This window comes from Neltuma alba, unplaced genomic scaffold, assembly GCF_004799145.2.
Source record: "Neltuma alba isolate B1F8T4 unplaced genomic scaffold, ASM479914v2 tig00007216_pilon, whole genome shotgun sequence".
Classification (NCBI taxonomy): domain Eukaryota; kingdom Viridiplantae; phylum Streptophyta; class Magnoliopsida; order Fabales; family Fabaceae; genus Neltuma; species Neltuma alba.
In genome coordinates, this window is record NW_021634713.1 from 90,537 (window position 1) to 116,226 (window position 25,690).

General features: G+C 37.6%; 3 protein-coding genes and 1 pseudogene across 5 annotated transcripts; 3 read left to right on the forward strand and 1 right to left on the reverse strand.

Moving 5' to 3' along the window:
* On the forward strand, positions 1 to 4,554 carry LOC114752039 (serine carboxypeptidase-like 25). Its single transcript, XM_028940757.1, has 8 exons — positions 1 to 372; positions 1,512 to 1,715; positions 2,336 to 2,511; positions 2,661 to 2,948; positions 3,356 to 3,486; positions 3,586 to 3,681; positions 3,793 to 3,898; positions 4,095 to 4,554. Exons 1-8 carry the CDS (start codon positions 111 to 113, stop codon positions 4,236 to 4,238), a joined length of 1,407 nt encoding a protein of 468 aa, XP_028796590.1. The 5' UTR covers positions 1 to 110; the 3' UTR covers positions 4,239 to 4,554.
* Positions 4,555 to 6,680: 2,126 nt separating this feature from the next.
* On the forward strand, positions 6,681 to 9,698 carry LOC114752062 (exocyst complex component EXO70E2). The gene is made up of 3 exons (XM_028940797.1): positions 6,681 to 7,012; positions 7,161 to 7,207; positions 7,316 to 9,698. The coding sequence occupies exon 3, from the start codon at positions 7,371 to 7,373 to the stop codon at positions 9,381 to 9,383; it is 2,013 nt and encodes a 670-aa protein (XP_028796630.1). The 5' UTR covers positions 6,681 to 7,012; positions 7,161 to 7,207; positions 7,316 to 7,370; the 3' UTR covers positions 9,384 to 9,698.
* Positions 9,699 to 12,657: 2,959 nt separating this feature from the next.
* Positions 12,658 to 15,456, forward strand: LOC114752040 (glycine-rich RNA-binding protein 2, mitochondrial-like; annotated as a pseudogene).
* A 636-nt stretch (positions 15,457 to 16,092) lies between these two features.
* Positions 16,093 to 25,287, reverse strand: LOC114752048 (protein RIK). Of its 3 annotated transcripts, XM_028940774.1 has the most exons (12): positions 24,905 to 25,281; positions 24,415 to 24,655; positions 22,730 to 22,831; positions 22,606 to 22,640; positions 22,442 to 22,517; positions 22,027 to 22,158; positions 21,860 to 21,937; positions 21,176 to 21,269; positions 20,955 to 21,072; positions 19,715 to 20,357; positions 17,180 to 17,411; positions 16,093 to 16,725 (listed from the first exon to the last, which is right to left on the reverse strand). In XM_028940774.1, the coding sequence occupies exons 1-12, from the start codon at positions 24,964 to 24,966 to the stop codon at positions 16,604 to 16,606; spliced, it is 1,935 nt and encodes a 644-aa protein (XP_028796607.1). In that variant the 5' UTR covers positions 24,967 to 25,281; the 3' UTR covers positions 16,093 to 16,603. The 3 variants fall into 3 exon arrangements, with proteins under 3 accessions (XP_028796607.1, XP_028796608.1, XP_028796609.1); XM_028940775.1 differs by lacking the exons at positions 16,093 to 16,725; positions 17,180 to 17,411 and adding an exon at positions 17,521 to 18,426 and having other exon boundaries at positions 24,905 to 25,287; XM_028940776.1 differs by lacking the exons at positions 16,093 to 16,725; positions 17,180 to 17,411 and adding an exon at positions 17,521 to 18,506 and having other exon boundaries at positions 24,905 to 25,287.
* Between the last annotated feature and the right edge of the window lie 403 nt (positions 25,288 to 25,690).

Here is a 25,690-nt window from a genome sequence, read left to right on the forward strand (position 1 = left end):
AGGCCACGCTAGCCTAACTTTCCTTCCTCCCTATCACTCTCACCCCCACATTTCCTCTTCCTCTTCTGGTTCTTCATCATCGAGGTCACCGGATCTTTCAAGTTATAGTCATGAAGAAACAACAGATCTTTCTTCGCTTCGTGCTTGTGTGGTTGGTGGCGGCGGTGGTCGGAGCATCAGAAGGAGGCGGAGTAAGAGAAGAGGAAGAAGCTGATAGGATCGTGGAACTGCCCGGCCAACCCAAAGTGTCGTTCCAACAATTCTCAGGCTACGTTACTGTGAATCACGTTCCTGGTAGAGCCCTCTTTTACTGGCTCACTGAATCCCCTCAAAACGCCTTCTCCAAACCCCTCGTCATTTGGCTCAATGGAGGTTCATCATTTCATCTCTCTCATCAACTCTTTTCTCTTCCCATGCACTCATATATAAACATACATGTTCTTTCATTCTTTGTTAATCTGATTCGATCTTTTCAAAGATTTTAATGAACTTGAGTCACTCACAGTCACTGTTATATCGCTTGTATTTAAGAAGTTCTGATTTTATTTCTTCCTTCCCCACGCCCTCTGAGGTCTAAGCTACTTTTGTTTTTCCTACCGACATACTAGTCAAACAAAATGTACAACTATATATATATATATATATGCTGTGTGTGCATACATGTATATACCCTTTCAACCCTTTTTGGCTTTTTGCAATAGTTCTTTCCATTTTCTTATTTTTGTGTCGGTCTTTCCTTTCTTATTAATAAACAGTAATGCTGCGTTCAAAATCACAAATCATGTTGGAGTGATAATTATTATGAGATGACTAATGAAAACTCTGGTATAGGTATATCCAGCCACCCATATCCTTCCTTCCCATTTGAGTGAAGGGGTAGCCCTATTTTATTAGGTATAGAGTGAAACTGGGAATTAGTAGTTGCGAAGGGGGAGTGCATTAATTTGGAAAGCAAAAAAGATGAAGAGAAATTTAAGAGTAGGTAGAGCCCACATGAAGGGGCTTTGAAATGAGATGGTCAGGAATGATGATCCAACCAACAATGAATGAATAGTACTAAATCCCATCATCCTTACACGACAACACATTACTCCTATGACTTCTATGCGCCTTCTCTCTCTCTCTCTAACCCTACAATCAAATCCCTCTCTCTCCTCTCTCTCACACGTACACATCGACGTCCACGCGCATATATATATATATATATATATGTCTATCTGAAGTTATCAGAAAGCATTAATGCTTGAAAGCAACTTGAAACAACCCCGCCTCATTAATCAGTCTCAGGGCTATTATTAAGTTTTTATCTTTGCCAACTTTGTCAGTTGCTATTCTTGAATCATTAATGCTACCCCTAATTTTACCACAATCATAATAAAGTAATAAGGCTGGTCTGGTTCATGTCATTGTCTAATTAAGTGCTAACAAAGACCCATATTATTTGGATGATACGCTGTAACGGAAACACGTACGATTATTGAACTCTTTGTTTTTGTGTGTGTTTTTTATAGGTCCTGGTTGTTCATCGGTGGCGTATGGAGCATCCGAGGAGATTGGCCCGTTCAGAATCAACAGAACTGCTTCGGGGTTATACCTTAACAAGTTCTCCTGGAACTCCGTCGCCAACCTCCTCTTCTTGGAAGCTCCCGCCGGCGTCGGCTTTTCCTACGCCAACCGCTCCTCCGATCTCTATGACAGCGGCGACCGCCGCACCGGTAGGCCCCGCGCTGCACACTGTCTTTATATTAATGACTTGCCCTTGTCACCGCCATTCACGGTTGCTATTATACTTAATTCTTTTAAAGTAGGGATGGGGTTGGGTTGTATGATTTTCAGTTGGTAGGCCATATTAATATAGATAATACAATACACAAGATGGAGATGATATATGACATAATGAATCATTGAATGTTACCTTACATTATGATTAGCCTGGGCTATAGTGGTTGCGTCGTGGATGGATTTTGGGTTGGCCGGCTCACCAAATTTAATCACGGCTGAACACTATCATTATGTTTTGTGACGACGTGCGTGTCTAGAACACATATCATTGCGATTTGATGGACCGTTCATTAGGTGGTCCATCCGGATTTTGGATATCTCGTAATAATGTGTTTGTTGACTCTCCATGCATTTATATATGAGATAGATTTTTTTTTCCAGTGATGTTCTTAGCTCTTAGCATTGTCTTTAGCACAGAACCATCTTATCACACAATGGAAAGCGGAAACTTCCAATATTATGTTCAATCGTAATCGTAATCATATATATAACGATGTAACGCCAAATTATTGAAGGGTCATGAACCGATGTTTTGTCTGTTTTGTGTGTTCAGCGAAGGACTCCCTGGAATTCATAATCAGGTGGCTAGAACGATTCCCACGGTACAAGAATCGGGAACTTTATATCAGTGGAGAGAGCTACGCAGGCCATTATGTTCCTCAATTGGCCAGAGAAATCGTCACGTATAATTCAAAAGCCAAGCACCCAATCAATATCAAAGGAATTTTGGTAATCACTTCACTATTTATAAATAGTCCTCTTTTTTTCTCTTTATCCGAAAGAGGAAACAATAATAATGAAGAAAAAGGTACATCAGATGACGACAACGATATATATATATATATATAATTGGTGTATGTATATATTGTGTGTTGTAGGTTGGGAATGCAGTGACGGACAATTACTATGATAACTTGGGGACGGTGACGTACTGGTGGAGCCACGCTATGATCTCCGATCAGACTTACAGGCAGCTCATGAGCACCTGCGATTTCCACCGGCAGAAGGAATCCGACGAGTGTGAGTCGTTGTATAGCTACGCAATGGACCAAGAATTCGGTAACATTGATCAGTATAACATTTATGCTCCTCCATGCAACAACTCCGATGGCAGCTCCTCCGCCACCCGCCACTCCATGCGCTTGCCCCACCGCCCTCATCATCCGGTACTGTTACTTAGTAAAGTTAATAATAATATTAATTAGTAAAAGCATCGTTCAAATATATATATTTTAGGGCAAATTAAATATTTTCAAAACTCATAATTGCCAGTCCCAGTGCACATGGGTTTCATCCTTCTTTTCTGTCCTATTATCACATTACATGCATCAGCAGGCTGAGTACTTCTTTTATAGCTGAAAAAGGTTATCTGACAAACTCAGCCCCAATAAAGTTTGAACTTCGACCCACAGTCAAGGAGGGCCTAAACCTAATGATAAATACTACCTTCGTCATCTTATAGTTAAGATTTAAGGAGGTAGTATTTTATATATATATATACACGTATTAATTAGCAATATTTATGATTAGGCAAATGTTATGATTATAATTTATAGTTGCGTAAATATTGCAGATGTTTAGGCAAATGTCTGGGTATGATCCGTGCACAGAGAAGTATGCTGAGATATACTACAATAGACCAGATGTTCAGAAAGCACTCCATGCTAACACAACGGCCATTCCTTACAAGTGGACTGCTTGCAGGCGAGTTCATCCATACATTAATTAATCACACAAAAATTCATTTTTTTTCAAAAGGTACAACCGTGCGAGCAAGTTACTGTATATACTGATGTGATGCAGTGAGGTTTTGAATCGAAACTGGAACGATACAGAGGTATCCATACTTCCCATCTATAGAGAGTTGATGGCACATGGAACCAGAGTCTGGATTTTCAGGTTCGTTAATTACGTTCTCATTCAACCCTGCAACCAATTAATTTCAAGTGCTTTTGATATATATGACGACATCATTAAAATTTGCTTTGATTTTTATAAATCAAAATGCAGTGGGGATGTTGATTCGGTGGTGCCAGTTACTGCAACTAGATATTCCCTTGCACAGCTGAAGCTGGTGACCAAGGTTCCTTGGTATCCTTGGTACGTCAAGAAGCAGGTACGTAACTGAATCTCAACATTAACTCGTAAAAATTGTGATAAAAACTTGGTGGCTCAATGGGATATTTAAGTGGGGTGGTTTTCCCAATTAAACAATTAGCTTTCGGGGTAGTATATTTTTCATCCCACTTAGGAATTCATCGGATTGAAAGTGAGGAAATTAAGGATTGATGTGGGTGTTTGTGCACGTGAAGGTTGGAGGGTGGACAGAGGTATACGAAGGGCTTACATTCGCAACAGTAAGAGGGGCTGGTCATGAAGTGCCACTGTTCAAGCCCAGAGCTGCTCTCCAGTTATTCAAATCATTCATTGCAGGAAAACCTCTGCCCAAGTCCTGAGAATTACCAAAATTATTAGTACAAGGACACGAGTGGAAATTATGGCAAAGATCGAAGATGATATCATAATTTCTGCTTAATTCACCAGTTCTTTTCTTTTATATTTGTTCCCAATCAAGGATTTTGATGTCCTTTTCTCCGGGTTAGTTCACAAACTAGGGAATGAAAGAGCAAGAAGGTCCATGTGTTTAGTTTGTCCCATAGAGAAAAAACAAACAAGTGGAAGGAAGACTATATATTCTAATCTGTAAGCATGCATTTGTTCTTTAATATTCTTGAATCAACCAATCTTTATACATAAGATTCCTGTTCATTGGATTGTGTAAACAATAAAACGTTGGAAACCATGATGATGCCACTGCTTTACCATTACGCGACCGCTGGACAGCAATTCGCCATAAAAAGGACGGAGAAAACTATGGGCTTGTCTCAAAGCTATTCATCAACCCACAAATGGGCCACACGGATAATTATTTTTTAATTCATGGGTTTGCTGATTTGGGAGTCAACAATAAACTCGGTGACACAAGATCAGTTTTTGAGCTTTTTCCAAGACGAAATTCTACCTGACTTGGATTTGGATGAAAAGAACTGTTTCGAAGCAAATGTTTTCGAAGTTGTATAACTTTTTAATCTTTAATTTTTAGTTCCATAATTGTCCCAGTAAAATAAGACTTATGCGAATTTTTTATTAATAATAATTCATGCCCAAAAAAACTTTTCCATATTATAATGACAAAGTACACGTATTGAATTGAATATGTAGAATATATCAACATGTCATACCAGCCATAGGAATATGTTATTTTGAGATCGGAATAAGATTGTGAAGTCTATGTATTACACAGAACCTCCTATGAAAAGCCACTCATAATGTATTGATAAAAAAATAAAAATATAGATGCATGACAACTTTATTATTAGTAATTGTTTCGCCCGTTGAGAAGTTTATATAATTCTAAAAAATTAACCACAGCTTTGATGATTTCTTTTTTTCAAAAAGTCTATCTCAGTTTAACAACGTAAAGCTGTATATTTAAAAAGGGATCCATTAACAACGACAGGGGCAAAAGGAACACAACAGGCTTTTTACTTTGTTAGCAACCATACAAAACGGTGGATTAAAGGTTTCCTACTTCTCTCAAAAACTGTATACCTCCGATGATTAAAGCTTCTTTTTGCCCAACAGATGGATTAAAGTTTTCTTAATTTTCTTTACTAAAAAAAAAAGGGTTTAATCGTCTATCTATTCTCGGAACCGGATCATAACTTGTAATTCGTTTAGGGAACAAGACACGAGAGATTCTCAATTCAAACATACATCTGGAAACTGAAGCGCGTCTAAACAAGATTGGTTAAAAATAAAAGATTTAGGGTGTGTTTGGATGAAACCAAACCATGGTTTGGATAATAGTTTTTGGAGAATAGATTATGTAAAAAATAAATTTTGTAAAAAAGTGATTCTAAGAAGTGAGAGTGTTTGGATAGTTGTTATCAGAAATACTTTTTATATATACAAATTACTAAAAAAAAAAGTTAATATGATAACTATATAAATGATATATTTTAATTTGGAGGAATAAAATTGTTAATAATATATTTTTTACCAACATAATTAATAATACATAATATAATGTAATTAATAAATAATTAATATGTGTATATATGTTTATAAGATATAAGGTTAAATATGTTTATAAAAAAATAATTGAGAAATGTTAAAGTCATATTATTGTTGAGATCTACTCTAACAGGCACAATCATCTCTCCAATTTGAGCCAGAAGCAGAATGAATTCACTTCTCCTGAAACCATAGTTTTGGATTCCAAAACCATGGTTTTGACCCAAACCATGGTTTTGGATTTTTGGATTATTGGCTCAAAATTGATGTTGTTTGGGTGACATCTCACCAAAATCATTGTTTTGTCTCCTAAACCATGGTTTTGAGGATTACCTAAACAGGCCCTTAGATGCTCATTCGTTATAGCCAAAAGCAAACAAAGGCGGTCAGCACATCCCACTCCCAGTGCCCATTATACTTGACACAGTTTTAGGCTTACCCACTTAAATCCCGTATTGTGGGTGTTTAAATTGATTGTACTAAAAAGACAAAGAAAGAATTAAGAGATGGACATGGAGGCACAATGAATAGAAGCTGAAATTGCAGCAGTAAAAGCTGGTTCACAGATATGAATGGGAAGTTGAACTGCATAATGCCAAAGGGATGCCCACCATGTCCATATGGCACCCTGTGACGAAATCCTTACCCAGGACTGGAGGTAGGTACTTCACTTTTCTTTTTTCTTTTTTCCCCCCCTTAAAGACAAGGACCAAACTTTAGGATTCAAGATTTATGGGGTGTGCGTGTGTAGTTGAATTATTTATTATCGTCCACGAATGCATAATTAGCTTATGATAGTATTTTATTTCATATATATATATCGTATAATATGTTTAGCAGCCAGCGAGTCGCATGGACGGAGTGCAGCCTATCATAGAAATCGCAGCCTATCATAATAGTCCGGTTACAATTAAATCTCCGGAATTCTCGCTCACTTGCTTTTCCGCAAAACAGAGAAATTTATAGAAGTCTACTCCTTCGTTTTTTCTCCCTCTTATTCACTGTTTCTGCTTTTTGTTCTTCACCAATGTTCGGAGCAGTCCCTCAAGCTTAAGCCTTTATGTTCTGCGCTGCTTGTTCCGCTTGCTACTCTCGTTGTTGTTGGCTCAAGTTGGAGTGTAAGGGCCAGATCCTTTCAAGGGAAAAGGGAGAGGTAGAGAGAAAGCGGCATCTATCACTTTCTTCTCTCTTGGGTCTGTACGGGAAGGGTTCCAGATCCGGGGTTGTAGTTTGTTTCTGTGCTCCTCCTTGTGCTGGTTTTTCTCTGAAATTTTCTTGACAATGGTCTTTTGATTTATGCAGGTATAGACTGCTTCTCTTAGTCCTATTTATTTCAGGGTTTTGACTGGTGAGTCTTGCTAAAGTTCCTCTTGCAATTCAGATTTCTACAGCGGTGGTGGAGAATTCTATAGAAGGAAGCACCTTAACCTTGTCGTTTCACTTTTAATTTTGTAAGGTTTGATCGGTTTTGGTGATTGATTGTTCCTCTGGGGTTTGGGCTCTCTATCTCCATGGCTATAGAGGAGTCTGATTCTAAGCATGTCCTCTCAGAGCTAGAAAATGAAGAGGATTTAATTGCTGCAGCGAAGGACATTGTGAGGGCTTTAGGGTCAAACAGGAACCTCACAAGTGATGCCAAGAAAATTCTGGCTGATCTTGGAACCCGTTTGGCCTCCATGACCGAACCCTCTGAGAAGCAGGAGGGAGATGAAGGGGACGGAAAGCAAGAAGAGGAAGAAGAAGGAGTTAGGGCAATTGAACATCGGCTCAATATCATCGAAGAGAAAATTACGAGGTGGGAAGCAGATCGGTCTTGGATTTGGGATTCAGGACCCGATGAAACATCTGAGTATCTGGCTGCAGCTGATGAAGCACGCCTATTGATTGAAAAGTTGGAGAGTTCAGATTTGAAAAGAGAGGATCACGAGTACAAGTATCTGCTGAGGGCTCACAGTGTTCTTCAAACTGCTATGGCCCGGCTCGAGGAAGAGTTCATGAACTTACTCATCCAGTACAAGCAACCTTTTGAACCTGAATACGTGTCTTTTCGATCTACCGAAGATGATTCGGTTGATGAGGGCTTTATAGTCCCTTCAGTTGATGACTCGACTGAAGAGTCACTGCCAAGAGAGAGTGTGGTGAGCAGAGTCTCAGAGGAACATATAATTGACTTAGTTCATCCGCATGTGATCCCTGAACTCAGGAGTATTGCACAGCAAATGTTTGATTCAAAGTATGACCGGGAATGCTCCCATGCCTATACCGTTGCCCGAAGGGATTCCTTGGAGGAATGTCTTGCGATTCTTGAAATGGAAAGGCTGAGCATTGAGGATGTGTTGAAAATGCAGTGGGGTGCTTTGAATTCCAAGATCAAAAGATGGGTTTGGGCTGTGAAAGTGTTTTTCAGGGTGTATCTTGCAAGTGAGAAGTGGCTAGGTGACCAGATTTTTGGGGAGGGCGAACCAGTTAGTGTCTCTTGCTTTGTTGATGCATCAAAAGCTTCAATATTTCAGCTTCTGAACTTTGGTGAAGCGATGTCCATTGGCCCCCACCAGCCTGAGAAACTGTTTCGTATTCTTGACATGTATGAGGCCCTGGCTGAACTCATTCCAGAGATAGATGCTTTGTATCCACACGAAGTTGGTTCTTCTGTTAGAATTGAATACCATGAAGTTTTATCGAGATTAGGTGATTGTGCGAGGTTAACATTCCTTGAATTTGAAAATGCTATTGCAACAAATGCATCTACAAACCCTTTTGTAGGTGGTGGAATCCATCCTTTAACCAGATATGTCATGAATTATTTGAACACTCTAGCTGACTATGGTGAGACCCTTGATTTGCTTCTGAAGAACAAAGAAGAAGATGATGCCATTTTGCTGTCACCTGACATGAGCCCAGATACTGAAGAAAATAGCAAACTTCCGGGGTCTCCCAGCCCAGTTTCCGCGATGGCCCTCCATTTCCGATCAGTTGCTTCGATCCTTCAATGCAAACTTGATGAGAAGTCCAAGTTATACAAGGATGCTGGCTTGCAGCACTTATTCTTGATGAACAATATACACTATATGGCTCAGAAAGTTAAGGGGTCTGAACTTAGGCTCATATATGGAGATGAATGGATTCGAAAGCATAACTGGAAGTTTCAGCAACATGCTATGAACTACGAAAGGGCTAGTTGGAGTTCCATTCTCTCTTTGCTTAAGGACGATGGAGTTCAGGTTCCCGGTTCACATTCTATCTCAAAAAATCCTTTGAAGGAGAACTTACAGAGATTCTATCTTGCCTTCGAGGATGTTTATAAGAGCCAAACAGCTTGGTCTATCCCTGATGTGCAGCTTCGTGAAGACTTGAGGATCTCTATATCCCTAAAAGTGATTCATGCTTATAGGACCTTTGTAGGGAGGCATAGTTATCACATAAGTGACAAACACATTAAGCACAATGCTGATGATTTAGAGAACTACCTTTTGGATTTCTTCGAGGGATCTCCTAAATCGCTGCAAAATCCTCATAGGAGGTAATAGCAGATAAGCAGAATAATCTCTTCTTCGCCCAAGGCTTCTATACTCTCAATCAGGTTAGGGTCCATGCCAAAACCTGCTAGTTTTTTTCTTTCTTTCTTTCTTTCTTTTCTTTTTTTCCCGGGGAGGGTAAAACTAGGTGATTTGCTTGCACTCGATGATTGGAAAAGTTTTCATAGTTGTGCTGCTATTGTACTTTGCTAGGTCAAACACATTATATTGATCGTCTGTTTGTGCCTCTATGAATTGTAATTTATGTACAGCATTGCATATCTGAAAAATGAGAACGTCCTCAGCAAATAATTAGTCTATTAAGTTTTCATTTCTTCCTTCTAGCTTTAAGTTCCAAACCACTTGTAATTGTCACAACTGGGCAGGGCCTGCCCAGGGGACTTGGAGGTGGAAAACCAGGTACTAGTTTTTGCTCTTTTTTTTTTTAATTGGAAAAAATTAACCATTTGACTTTAGGGAAAAGTCTTCAAGAAAATTTACGTGTCAACATAGATATTTTCATATTTGACGGAAGATGCAGTTGATGGAAATTGACTGGAAATGTTTGGAGAAAACTGATTGTTTGTGACGTCAATAGTATCTAGCAGTCAGGAAATTGAACTTCGTACGGTTTTCTTGGGTCATGTTGAATAAACGAGTTTCTTGGATGATGAGGCAGCCGACGGCTCCAATATTATAATTAGGTCTCGTCTTTCCCTGAAATTGAAGAGGACTGGCACTGGATAACAAAAAATATTCCTTTGTTTTTTTTTATAACAGAAATACAAATTTGATCTAATATTCAATGCTGTCCATTACAAAAGTTGGCAACAGAAGTTTGATTCTAGATTATAAGAGTGTTTGGGTAAGATCAAAATCATAGTTTCAGAAGTACTTTTATGATATGTGGAATAAATATATAAAAGAGTTTGTCTCGATTTATAAAAAAGAGTTTTTGAAAAGTAATTATTAGAGTATCTAAACATCCACTGTCTCGACTTGAAGACAAACTAGAATACATCAACAAAGCAATTATGTAAGTTGGATATGCTTGCTTGTATTTTCATAGGTTAGAAAAATAAATTCCGTCAAAAGATGTTGGAGAAATAAATTATACTGTTATTGGATCATGACTTCTGAGTAATGCATATAAATTGCGCTATATATCAATATATTGACCATGAATTTGTCAACTTGGGTAAAGTTTGATAATCAACACCAAGTGTTAGTTTTAGTGGTGGAAGCAGATATAGTTGACCATAAAATTTTGGATTCTAAACTGTGCGAGTGTACAAAATATTTTTTTTAAAAAATTATTATTATTTTTGTTGAATCTAGATTATTCATTATAGGTAACAGTGACTAATCTTTTCATACTTCTGAACAGACTTTGCTGCTGGTCATAAAATCCTTTTCTTATGCACAGGCAAAATAATTATTTTAAATTGAACTTCATGTTCAAATCTAAGTCAGTCATATTAGAGACATATACCAATATAATTTTTTTTTAAAAAAAGAAGGCATGGAAAATCAGCATATACGTAACATATATGTTACGAATAGTGTAGCTTGCTTGGTAAGTTAGCATCTTCGATGCAATTTAATTTTTGGACCTTGATCAATTAGCACTACTTTTGTTTCTTTTATTTTAAGTCAAAACGGAGGCAAGGTAAAAACCAAATAAAAAAAGAGGGAAGTTATCACAGAAATTATTGGACTCCCTTTCATCAGCTAAATCTAGTCTTCTATTTAATTATTTACATGGAAAACTATTCATATTAATATAAATATCTTTAATACATACAATTAATGAAGATATTATAAACAAACAATTCTAATTTTGATAAATAAAATAACGTAAAATATTATATTTAAGATTAAAACGATTCCATCATTAAATTTAGAAACGAAAATAATATACGGGGGTGGCAAGTGGGAACTCCAAACAACAATAAAAAATCAGCATGCAGTGCCTCTCTTCCTCTTTTTTCCTTCATACGAAGCTTAGATTAGACATTAAAAGGATAGGAGGAAGGATACAAATAGATACTATCTCTACTCCTTAGTATTATTTTCGGTTTTTAATGTAAAAACTAGTTGATTAATTTGAGCAGATTAAGAAATTTTGTTAAATTAGTTATCTGTAATAAATAGGTATTGTCTTTTTTAGAATATTTTTGCTAATCATGTGTATTAGCTAGAACTATTATTTGATTGAATTTTTAACATGTGCAATAAATATGAGAGACAAAGTAAATTAAGATCTTATATCTAAAATCAAATTGAAAGTTAAACTAACTTTTATATTAAGGACAGGATGTAGCACTACCTCCGATCCTTAATATAAAATCTCGTTTGAATTTTATTTTAATCCTAAATATAAGACCCCATTCCACTTTGTTTCTCATATTTATATACTTTTTTCATAAAGTGGTCCTTCTGACAATGGTAGTTCTAACCATTACATTTGATTAGCAAGGATATTTTAAGAAAGACAATACTTATTTATTACAAATAATTTACTTAACTTATTTTCTTAATCTCCTCAAATTAGTCAAATAACTCTTATATTTAGGATTAGAGGTAGTATAAGATAGAGTTAACTAATTTGATACGATTAAAGAGGTTACTAAATTACTTAATTATACCACATGCTACATGATATCTGTAAAATATTTATGTATATCATTATATTATATATTAATTTATAAATGAGACAAATTAATTTTAAAAAATAATAAATATAAATACTTTAAAATAACTTATTAACTTTTTTAATCATAGTAATTGAATAGCGTTTTTTCCAACTAATTAGCCCTAGAAATGGGGGAATACTACAACCTCGTAATTACTACAATATCCCAATTACTACCTCCAGTCCTAATTATAAGAGCTAGTTCACTAATTTGAGGAGATTTAGAAAATAATTTAAGTTAGTTATTTGTAATAAATATGTATTGTTTTTTTAAAATATCATTGCGAATTAAGTGTAATGGCTAGAACTACTATTATTAGAAGGACTACTTTAAAAAATATATATATATAGATATAAAAACAAAATAAATTAAAGTTTTATAATTAGAATCAAAATAAAAATCAAACCAGTTTTTATGTTAAGGCACAAGGGATAGGATCATTTAATAAAAGGACGCATTTTGGGGCATCTGGGAGGTAGCTGTACGGCGGATATCCTCTGGAAAGAATCTAACGGTTCCCGTTGCATGTGCCAAAGCCCTTGTACGCAGGTGATTAGGAGCAAGGGTTTGCAGCATTTCAGACTTTCCGAAGCGAAAAACGCAGAACAAACACGAAGGAGAGAGACCGACAGAGAAGAGAACTGCACTCACACCTACAAGGCTACAAGTGGCCTCTCTACTTCCAACGGTAATTTCTTATACATAAAGTTTTCTCTGGTCGCAGTTTTCCTATTTCCGTTATGATTTCAGCGTTTCGCATCTTCATCGTTGAGGGGTTCTTTTAGTGCTTGATTCGGCATTTCCTCGTTAATTGGGGGCTCTCTCTCTCTCTCTCTCTCTCGCGTGGTTCTCATGGATGTGTGATTTAGATAGAGTGATGGATTACCGAGAAAGGGAGAACCTGAAACTTCTGATTTTGAAACTATTTACGGCTTTTTGGGCCGCCAGCTCATTTGCTTTGATGAGTCTTATGTATCTACTTCTCAGATATGCATCTATTCAGAATGGAGAGAGTTTGCTGGTAAATTATTCTGGTGACGAGGCTAGAATCATGGCATGCTGTTCGAATTAACAATGGAAATGAAGTATTTGTTATTGTGGTATTTAAAGCTTCGTTTTATAATTAATAGGAGATAATCACCTTCATCTCTCTCTCTACCCTGCGTCCCTCCCTGTCCCTCCTGGAGATGGGCGGGAGGGGAGGAGGAACTGACAGAAAATTAGCAGTACTTATTTCTTACCGGGCAGTGTTTAACTTTTCACATGCTTGGCGCCTATGGTTTATCACATTCTATTTGTCATGCAATGATATAGTTGACGTACAGTGAGATTTTAATGGCCTGACCAAACCCATCATGATATGGATTGAAATCGTATTAGTATTTTCTTAGATTTTACTTGTCAAAATTGTGACAGGTGCTTTCTCTACTTTAGTTACAATGATTATTTTACCTTATAAAAAGTTCAATGTTTTAGCTTTTTGCGCTTCCGAATTTTCTTAGGGCTGAACAATGGCGTTCATCAACAAGATTGGAAAGCTTCTCAAGCATTCTGGCGTCAAATACATTAGCCCAGAATTTTCTCCATCTATTCCATCAATGTACCAGGCAATCAGGTCCATGTCATCCGCAAAGCTTTTTATTGGAGGTATATTGTTTTATTGTGCTAAACCTTATCCAAATGGAGCATGTTAACAAGTTTTCAAGTCATTTGCAGGTGTTTCATATAGCACAGATGATATGGGTTTGAGAGACGCCTTTGCTCAGTATGGGGAGATAATTGATGGTGCCCACTTTTTCTCTTTGATTCACAGTATCTCTTGGTTTTGCACTATTGCTCTATACAGACTGTCCTTTATTGATGTGATGGGTAGCTACTTTTTTAGAGTAACTTATGAGATTTTTATTAAGAGTAGAGGATACATGTTTATCGTTGTATGCATGTGCCAATGTATGTTTTTTGATGTATCTTTTCTGGGCGTACTTTACTGCCTTTGTGTTCTTTTCTAGGATTAGTTTACAACCCGTCTTGTTCATCATTAAAGATTGGTTTGATTGTTTGAAGTTTAATGAAGAATTGGGAGGTCTACACTGAAAATGTTGATACAAGTACATAGCTGAATGAGCATGGTGTCTATTTCTTCTAGCATGCGTGTTTCATGTTGTGGTCATTAGTTATTATATTTATGTCACTTAAGTTGGTTGTTGTTTTGAAAATTTTTCAGCAAGGATAATTATGGATCGTGAGACTGGAAGGTCCAGAGGATTTGGGTTCGTAACTTATGCATCAAGCGAGGAGGCATCTGCTGCTATTCAAGCAATGGATGGTCAGGTATTATCCATTTTCTTTCCCTTTTTTTTTTTTTTCCGGTTGGTCTGGCTAAATTCATAAAATTGACGCACCTAAAAGTTATTTACATGGATAGCGTGGTTTTGGAGGCTTAATGAGAATGATTTAAAGAATTATCTACTGACACTTCTCAGATTGTCTTTTAGATCTCGTCATAGGTAAACTTGTAAAACACCTTATATATGTGCTGGAGCAAGCAGTTCTGACACAGGGAATGTAGTGTAAATAGTACGTTTTCCTCAATTCTGTTTAACTTGCTTACCATTCTTGTTGCATCTTTAAATACAATGCAATGTAGGATCTTCATGGTCGAAGGATACGGGTAGACTATGCTACAGACAGGTCACGTCCAGGCTTTGGTGCTGGTGGCTTTGGTGGTGGCAGTTATGGCGGGGGCGGCTTTGGTGGCGGGGCGGCGGCGGCGGCGGCTATGGTGGGGGATATGGTAGAAGTAACTATGGAGGTGATAATAACTATAGGAGTCCAAGCTATGGAAGCAGTGGTGATGGTTTTGGGGGCAGCGGAAACTATGGTGTTCCTGATGGTGCTGGTGGCAGTAATTACCAATTCAATCAAAACTCAGGTGGAGATCTTGGCTTTGAACCAAGTGGCAATTCAAGTATGGGAGATGATGCTGGCCAATTCGGTGGCAACCAAAATGAAGGAACTGGCTTAGACGAGGATAATTTGAGAGAGAAAGATGATGAAGACAACTTGAGAGAGAGCCGGTAGTGGGAGTGATTTTGTGGTCAAGAAATATCTTGCATTGTGCGATGAACTTGTGTGGCATTGGAGATTATTTGACACCAGAAATCAACTGTTTGGTTATCTATTTACTTTTCCCGGACGTATGCAGGAACCATGTTGTCTGGCTTGACAGTCGACAACTTTCTCTAGTCAGCAGTTTAATGTAGAATAAGGTGTTTTTTTTTTTTTTGGGGGGGGGGGGGCTAGGGGTGAACTGCAACAGCTGTTAAAATGATTCTTTCCCTTTTCTTTTTAGGTAATCGAGCTTATTTTCTTCCATTCAAGCTAAATATCGTATCCTATAACTGGAACGTGAATAATGAATTGACTTTCAATTCTTATTTTGTCGGATTTGATTTAACAAAACGGATGAAGCTGCGACATGATGCAAACATTCTGTTGACAGTATAAACTATTGGCGGCATCTTTAGTGAATTAGTCTAATTGTTATTTATTAAATCATGTAAGGTTTTAAAAACTAAGGTTCTTTTGGTTCAATTTATATTGGACGTAGTGCTTTCACATCCTCTAGAAAGAATTTAAGCTTATTATTGCAGTTGCAAGCACCAAATTTCTCGGACAGGTATAGTTGAGGCGATGGGATGGAGCATCAGCCTCACGCTGCCGGCCGCCAAACCCGGCGTTCCAACTCAAGGTCTAGGCGCTATAGCCATTAGCCAAGTTCTTGAAAACTAAACCTATTTTTGAAAGTTTTTGGCATGTTTCCATCACGATTACAAGATTTTATGTGTCGTGTGCTTAAACACGTTGCCTTCTCAGTATGGAAGCAGTCGAGTAACCCCATCAGGCTGGTTTAGCCCTCCTTTCAATTTTTTTTTTTCAAATCTATTTGGGCATGTTTATTAAGATTAGTGCTTTTCGTAAGATTTGTGAAGCTCCAGTTGCATTTCTGTCATAACGTCATCTGACACTAGCAATGGTTTCATTTTTAACTGCCATTCGAATGCTAGTCCTGAGCACCATCGAATTGGCTTAATCAAGAATCATACCATGAACTTGAAAATGTAGAATCTATCTGTGACTCGGACTACATACCATGAAAGTGTGTTGGTGACGAAAAGGGACGGCATAGGAAACCAGCGTTCAAGGCCTTAGAATGACGCTGACAATTAAAAGCTACAACTGAAAACAAGACTACCAATGTACATGTATATTCCAATCACGATCAAAAAGATACAAGGCACTGTTCCTCCGAATCAGATGGCAGTATGGCACCAGAAAGTGCAATCATGGCCTCAAGCTTCAGATGATACTCAGTGAGCCGCTATTTCAAAGAAAATCATACTTTCTGACTTCCACATCCACTCTCTCTGGGAGAGCCAACCCATAATCAGTTATCAGCATGCATTCACGTGCAATGGCACAGACATTAATACAAGCAGCTATTTATTTACAACTCGCTGCCACCATTATGGCTCATAAAGCCCAAAAAGGCTTTTGAGCCCCACTTGTAGGAGTGCTGCGGCCAAGTGATTCCTCGGTAGAATCATCTAGGTCGTCATCATCCTCTCCATATTCCATCAGCTTGATCAAAGTATCTGATACAAAATAGATGTTCTACACTAAGATAACACACGAAAACAGACCACATATCCTCCACAAACTCCCTATTCATATCAAAGAAACACTAAGGTCCCGCTTGGTACGAAGTATTAAAAATGAGAAATAGATATTAGGATTAATACTGAGAAAATCTATTAGAAAAAAGTTTAGCATAAGATATTAATTGATACATGGCATTAGCCAAACCTATATATGTGGGATTGGAGAATACCACAGACGAAAGTGATATTTCCCAATCCCGCCTTCATGAGTTTGCCTAATTCCATGTATCAAACAATTATTTATGTTAAATATTTTTTTAGTGATTTTTTTCAATTGCAATCACAATCCCTATCCCTCATTTTCAATATTTTGTAACAAAAAAAGCCTAAAGGTCTTCCAACAAAACAAGAAATTCAATCTGAAGATATAAAAGCAGATAAATCTCACCAGGAACAGCATCAGATTTTGTCTTGTTTGAATTCTTGTTCTTTCTGGGCTCTCTATCTGCAGGGGAAGCAGAAAATTTAGGCGGAGGCGGTGGAGGCGGCATGGCTCTTGGGGGGGATGGTGGCATTCCATTAGACAACGGCCTGGTCAACTTCTTTGGAGGTGGCATTGTTGTTACATTCCTTAGAACCCGATCTTCGGACTGTTCATTAGCCTTCAAAGGTTCCAGTCCCTAACAGTGAATTAAAAGGGGAACGGGAAAACCAAACAAAACTTCTGAATAAGATATAATAAACTGCGAATTTTGAGTCAATCAAGACTCGACTGCACTGTGTAAAAGTAAACACAGAAAACGAGGTTTGAAATTAAATAACAGGTGTGCTACAACATGGTCTAGCATCATATAAATGCCCATGATAACCATTGCAATTTAACTGCGCCCCCATGTGACCGGGGGGAAGCAATATCTGCCTTTGCATCAATAAATCTGGTGGGGTCTGCCATGACTCAATATAATCCACTTAAATTCCAGGTTGATATACCATCAAGTAGACTGCAGTTGAAAATGGTCATAATCTAGCAACCCGGCCAATTTGATAATTGCCTAGGCTTCAAGGGGACCCTGGCATTTATGCTAGTAATGGATTTTGATAACCAAAAGTAGCATAAGATTTCCCAATGAAAGTATTCGAGCACAGACACCAAATGTAGCTTTGAAGTGAAATAGCATAATAAGATCTCCAGATGAAAATGTCCACTCAACATTCCCTTCTTAAGATCATTGTTTCCACCAAGGAGCATGATGATAACTAGAGGAAGTATGGTTGTCAGCATCATAGATCTTAAAAAATTAGATGCATTAAAGTATATATTTTGATAGCCAAGGAAATGAAAGAGCTTTAACTTGTTATGCTCTTGGCTGACGTATAGTAAATTTTTCTTTATTTTTATCAGGATATCTGATCGTCAGCTTTTATATTTTCCTCCCACCTTTTATTGCCTCTAATCCTACAAGGGATTGCATCAATTAGGTGCTTATAGACCTTTCAGGTTTGACAATCTATATTGCAGTATCCTTAGTTAAGGTTAGCCACAGTGAACCAGCGGCACATGCACAAACAAAAAGCCAGACACAAAGTATTTGCAAAAGGATAAAAAGCATGACCCAAAAGCATAACATCCTGGATTAGCAATGACAAAAGCAGCAAATCCATAAGCACCCTCCTAATGCCTCCAAAACGGAAACCCTGTCAAACATACAAACCATAGGCCCAACAGACAGGTCCAGTGTCAGCCTATTAGCTTCATAGAAGGTCAGAGAAAATACCTGGAATATTAAGCATTGAGAGTCAGCGCAGGGTAATATGTACCAATCAGAACAGAGCTAGAGAAAAAGGGGCGTTCAAAGAGAACAAAAATATATCTTTTACGTTTCTCCCCCCCCCCCCCCCAATTTTAAGAAAGAAAAATTATTTACTGTAATTTTCTTTGTAAAATGACAACTCTAAAGTGGATGGATGGACAAAAAATGCAGATTATTTAACTATTCGGGACAATAAAGAACCACTCTACATGCTGCAGTCAGAAGGGAGGGAGGGAGTGAACATTTCAGAACAACAAAGCAAAAGGAGTAAAGATGATTGCCACTACACTGGAAAGAGATTATTTATGATCAAACCTACCCGTTAAGACACCATCAATTTTGAGATTCAGAAGCATTTGAAATCCAATATTTTCTAACCCGTTGGACAATATCATCTTAATAGTTTTGATCCTTTTGTTTTAAAAAATCAGAAAAATAGGATCACTTCAATTAACTCAAAATGATCCATGGATAGCCTGATGGAGTTTTCAATAATACAATCGAGAAGAAACATCACTCCTGTATACATTATCTGAATCATTCAAGGAAAAGCTAGTCTGCTCAGAATTATTGCAGCTGTCAATGTCAACTCAAAATAGACATTTTTCAAAGAGAACATGGAAAATTCCCTGGTAATGTGTCCTGTTGGCAATACAATATTGTGTTCGATTGAAGCAGAACTTGAGATTCTTCAAAACCAATTTCTATCTTCCAATTTAATGGAGAGGAATTTAATTATTTTTCATTTGCCACGATATAGCATTTAGCTTCAATATAGTCCTCCTCATTTGGAGGTCCTAAGGAATTTCTTTCAGAGGCATTAAATGAGTGATGGGAGGGCACTCTCACTGTGATGACTCGGTACATACTCAATTTCTCCGCATGTTTTCTGTTCACTCGGGAAAAATTCTCCAGATCCAATCTAACCATTTTTCATAATCAACACACTGACTTCCCTTATGAACCAAACTAAGTTATTCGTTTAAAAGCATATCAGAAACTACAATGGGGAGACAAAATGACATTTCCCTAGATTCTACATACCATGAAGTAGTTATTCGTTTAAAAGAATATCAGAAACTACAATAGGGGAGACAAAATGATATTTCCCCAGCTTCTACATACCACGAAGTATTTTTAAAATGAGAAATTAGCATTTAAAATGCAGTGACCTGATTAAGTTTTGAAGGGCCCTTTGGATCAACGGGTAATTCTTGAAACTTCCGTCTCTGAGGTGGCCGTTTCTCCTTTTCAGAATCAGAGCTTGTACTTGATTTGGATTCTCCACCAGATGCTGATGTTGTAGGTGCAACTGTTGAAGCAACAGGAGGTGAGTTTCTAAGGGCAAGGGCAACTTGTTGCAGAGGAGTTGCTTGTGGATATATTCCACCATATCCAACATAACTAGTCCCACAAGATACTAAAGGGGGAGCATAACCAACTACATTTGTTTGAGACTGCCCGGTGCTTAAAAGCCCTGCAGGTTGTGGAGCAGTTCCTAAAGCAGTAGAAGCAGTGATGCCAGACACTCCAACTAAGGAAGTTGGAGGTGCTGTTGCTGAGACCGCAGCTGATGATGACATCAAGCTAGCAGCTGCACCTGTACTTGCCTTTACTTCAGACCCTGAACTCTGAACAGGGGTTAACAACTGCTGTGGGGGTGGGACAGCACTATAAACTTGCTGTGCAGATGAAAAGATAGGAGGAATCTGCTGTGGCAATGGTGAGGCGCCATAAACCTGTTGGGGAGGTGGAACAGAACTATATACCTGCTGTGGAGGTGGAACAGCACTATAAACCTTACATGATGAAACCCTATGACAGTTAAACAACTAGGTTATTTACTGACATTAAAATCAGCTTATCGTAAATTCTATGTCATCACGGTACCAACACAAGACAATAACACAAGAACAAAGGAAAAAAGTTAACTTCCGCACAAAGAATTGCAGATACACTGGGAAGGTTAAACTTCTTCACCACTTATATACTGCTACTGCCCTCTCAAGCTTGAAGGTCATCTTGAAATAAATTAGCATGGAACAAACTGGAAAACTACGCAAATCAGGATCTAGCAAAGAAACAGCTGGAAACATTTGCCATTTTGACATCATTCTGGCCTAACTTGAAACGAAATCAAATGACGTATCAAGGTAAGGACCCACGTTTTAAGGATGTGCATGAAATAGACACCATTTAGCTCCCTTTTTCAACTGATACCAAAATAAAACTCCAAAATTCACTCCTGATGTACAAAGGATAGTAATAATACAAAAAATTCTTGCCAAGTTGGAGTTACAAGAACATCATACAACCAAAAACAATTAGATTTCTTGGAAAATGACAGTACCAATGGGAAATTAAAATATGACTTGAACATCATACAGTCTAACATAATAAGAACTTAAATACCTGGAAGCACCACATTCTGCACTGATTGTATCCAAAAGATTTTCAGCCAGACGCTTGGCATCATCAAGACCTTTTGCATTATTGCTTGACAAGAATAGATGCAGGGGTTGCAGCCCATCTGCAGGAAGACAATCAAATTGGAAACCAAATAGTTTATACCAGAACAATGCTATTCTGTAAGCATCCTTTTCAAGAGGTAAGATTGCATCAATCCAAAGTACCTTCTCCGTTTGGTCCTTCAGGGTTCCCTGAACCCCGTCCTCTAAGTACGACAGTTGCTCCTGTTTCATTCATAATGTGATTTATATACTGGTCCTGCAGGTTCAAAACCAAACCACCACCAACACCGAAAAAAGTTTCTCCCAATTGAATGGAGATGTCAGAGACAGCTTGAAACATTAGATTATCTTATATTCATCATGAACATTTTAACTGCAGAACTAGAAAAAACAATGAAAACACATAAAGATGAAAGTAGGCTTAATGATAATGTTATATCAGCCTATTAATCAGAATAAATATTTTTCCACGTGTAAGTATTTAGTCTCTACTTATTTATTCCATAAATGCCTGTTGTTCATATAAATTCTAACAAAAAAGATGTATGTAGCAATTGATTAGTAAAAGTTTTCATTGAAATAAAATACACGCAAAGCTTTCTTCCAATTTGACAAAAGTCTAAATAAAATCAACAGTTCAACCGTTTGCTATCTATCTGAAGATCCAATAGACTATCGCCAGTGCCTAAACAACGTTTCAGCACACACTGCAACAACAATCTTCACTCTGCCTCACCCCTCCTCCCACCAGTCAATAATAATAACAACAAGAAGAAGTTCACATATAGCCATACACAAACCTCAAACCTACGAGCGACTAGACAAATAAATTAGGGAAGCACTCACATTTGGTCCACGAATACGGGCAACAATGTTCAATGATGAATCAGCATCAAAGCCCAAAAACACACAAGTGCTCAACACCTGATTAACCCAAGGCAGTAAAATGCGCCACAAGTCAAAATCTCATGTTACCGTGCCATACAAGAGCTGGCAATGATACATGCATGTACCTTCACTCCATTAGCCAAGGCAGGATTTGCTGTGGTAGAAATTGGCGGTGAACACTGACTCTGTATCAGCATTTCTTCAACCATGGCAGCCGCACGATCAACAGCCAGAATTCGTTCAGCTGTCTCTTTTAACTGTAATTTTAATTTGATGCATAAATAGCAAACTGAATCATGAATTTAATTCCTGTGTACCACTACTGTTCAATTTCAATATCTTTTGCATGAAAATAACCCAATACTTTGATTAGACTTGATTCTTTTTTTTAACAACTCAAAGCTAGGAAATTATTCAGCATGAATCTCTGAATGCACTATGAAATAAAACAATATATGCTAACCTCAAACTTTTAGATCAACATATAAGATACGCATAATTGTAAACCTTGTCAATATAGAGAAAAGATGTAGCATTTACATGAGCTCCAGCAGAGATATGAAGATACAACGGCTTCTCTCCATCAAGTGGTGCATTGGGTGGCCGATACTTGCCCCTGTAAAAGAAATTCAGAAGACAAGTCACATGCATGGACATAGAAAGTGCTAAGATGGACTTTATACTGCCTGGAACGACTCACAAACCTAGTTATCACAACAGCACCAGTGCACTTCTGAATCTGCATGATGAAGGAAACCAATCATTAGGAATAAAAGCAAAATGAGGCTCCTAGTTAGGAGGATGTGGAACTGATTGTATCTTAGTCACCTCCTCTTGTGTCTGGCGTTTTGTCAGCTTGTAACGAATAGAAGACTCCGCATCATTTATGACAATTTCTCGAGCTATTATTAGTTCATCTTGCATCTTTTGCTACATAAATTCATCCCACAATCCAGATAAAGAAGTTAAATTTAAATTAATATATTAAAATATCAAACACAAAACATAAACAAGAGAAAGAAATATGTCAGAAATTAAGCAACATAGAGCAAAATATCTACAATGTTACATTAATAAATATTCATGAATTAGACGTGCAACACTGAAACAACTACACTTACGCAATAATTAGATTGAAAAACAATAACGATTGGCACGAAAGACTAATTTGGAACTCAAACACACAATATGAAGTAAAAATTAAATCTCCAAAATCCTATTGATGACAACATACATACAGAATAAATTCAGTCAATGAATCCACCCCATCCATATACCTTTAAATATTACATTCCAAAGGGCACTAGAAAAGGTATTTTAAAAACACAATTCCACAAGTACTGTAAACATTTTATGAACCCAAATCACCCATTACATGGTAGACCACACAACTAAAGATAGGACACCAAGAGGTGCATTTAAGGACAGCATAAACTAAATTTTAATGAAATTTCAGCATAAATTAAACTTCTATAGAATTTTCTTAGAAAAACAAAGCATAGCACCACCAACCATGTGCAGTATCCAACAAGGCCCATTCCTATCCCTACCTTCAAATCTATGAGAGTGCAACGTTGAACTTTTAGTCATTCAAGTTGTAAACTACAATATAGTCCACAAAAAATTCAATCGTAAAGACCTCAAAAATAAAAGTGCTACGTCACTTGGAAAAGCGCAAAAACATACTAAAAGGAAATGGTAACCTTCATAAGAAAAGGCTTTGTTTTATCCAAAAATAGTAATTCGCAGGATTGCCCATAATGGTAGATTCTATATAATTTCCTAATTACAGCAGTTTCCATATTATGTATTCTTACAAATCCAATAAAAATGAAAAGCAAGCAAGGGAAGCAGATTGCCAAATAATCTGCACTGTAAAAGGGGTATGGTGAGAAAAGTAAGCCAATCCTCAATCTACCACATTAGTTACATAAAAGTTTGTTGTGCGATGTTCCCTAGAACAAGATTTACATAAGCATATGAGTACCATATGGCTCATCATATCTATAACCCATATGTACTTGCCATCAAGTATCTTAGCTGAAGTGCATATTAAGGTGATCGTTGAGCCACCACACTCAGTACATTGGAAGGTTATTGCATCATTCCCTAACAAGCACTCAGAACATCGTGTTTAGAAGAATGTGTGATATTGGGCTCATGATATTGATATCCGTTACATATTTAAAATCAAAGATATGCTCTGAAGTGCATATATTTGCATGAAGTTCAATGCTTTAGTTTAACCAAAGAGCTCTGTGTTTACAACTATTGCAAAAAAAAATTTTAAAAGAAATACACACACACTGTATCGGTTCTTGGAAGTTTGACTTCAACCATGATGGGGAAGCTACAAAACTAACTCATGTCCAATGGTGCCCAGGAATGAATCAAGGGAGCTTGTGCGGTAAACGCCATCTTCCCTTTGCCACAGAATAAAATGATGATGCAGGAAGTTTGATAGAGAAAGGTCATTTGCAAACATCATAAATGCTACCAGAATAAGTTCTCACTTGATTTATTTTTTGGACCGCTGCCGCAGCTTGTAGCTGAACTGAAGGTCCCTGTAATACTTGAGGCACGGCTGCACAGCTAGCTGCCAGCGAATTTATCAAAGGAGCGCTGGCAACTGAAGTTGCACCTGGAAATGCCACTCCAGTCAGAGGTAACCCATTGCCCAACGGGAGCACTCCAGGGGCCGCTATACCACCCGTTACCGATGTTTCTGCAGGTTGATCCCACTTTCTCTTCTTCCTGCACACCAGTTGGAGATTAAAGATATTCAAAGGGGCCAAAATAAACCATCAAACATCCACAAAATGCAATGAATAAATCTGAAGCAGATGCCGATACCACAACAAATCTCAAGAGGAAGAACATTCATGTATTTTCATTAACGATCCCCACCCCCGGCCCAAAAAACAAAGAAGAAGAAGACTAAAACTCGGAACTGGGGAAAAAACTCTTTTATAAAGAAGGCTGAATCTGGAATCGATGGGGTACCTCTGCCTTGATTGAGAGGCTTCGTTCGGAGAAGAAGCCCTAACTGTGTTGTCCTCAGTCATTATTCCAACAGAGTCCTTTTTTTTGTGAGGAGAGACTGGAGTACACAAATCGAATGAAAAATTAATTGGAAAGGAATATCTGCTGTTCTCGATAGAATTCCCAGTTCGCTTGTTACTTCGTTGCCAAAATCTCTCCAGCCCCTGTGAATCTCAATTCTTAAACCTGCTAATTGTTGTCGTCACAGCCAGTCGTTTATCTAGGCTTCTTTTATTCGTTTCAGTTCGCGGGATACCATCATACCGGGGGGGAAAAAACAGAGAGAGACAGCAACAAGATCAACTGATCAGCAAAGATGAGGCGCGGAAAATTTTATTTATATGACCACCTAGGCGAGGCACTGATTTGACTGAACCCAGTTGCCGAGTAGTTAACGCTACAATATTTGGTTTTTTTTGGGGGGAGGGGGGCGGGGGAGAAAATGTTCCAATATTAAAGGCCAATTTTTTTCTGCCTTTTGTATGCTCTACGGAATACACTGTATAGAGAACAAGGACGAAATATTAATATTAATATTGATAATTAATTTCGTATTGTTAATTTTTTATGTCTATTTTCTCTATTAAATGTCACTAATCTCAATTTCATGTATTTGCATGATGACTTTAACCTTTTTAAAATTGTACTCTCTCCTTTTCTAAATATAAACTTCATTTTATAATATAGTTTATACTGCAAGTCTTATATTAATGAGAAGAGTAAACAAACAACAATTTTTGCTAGACC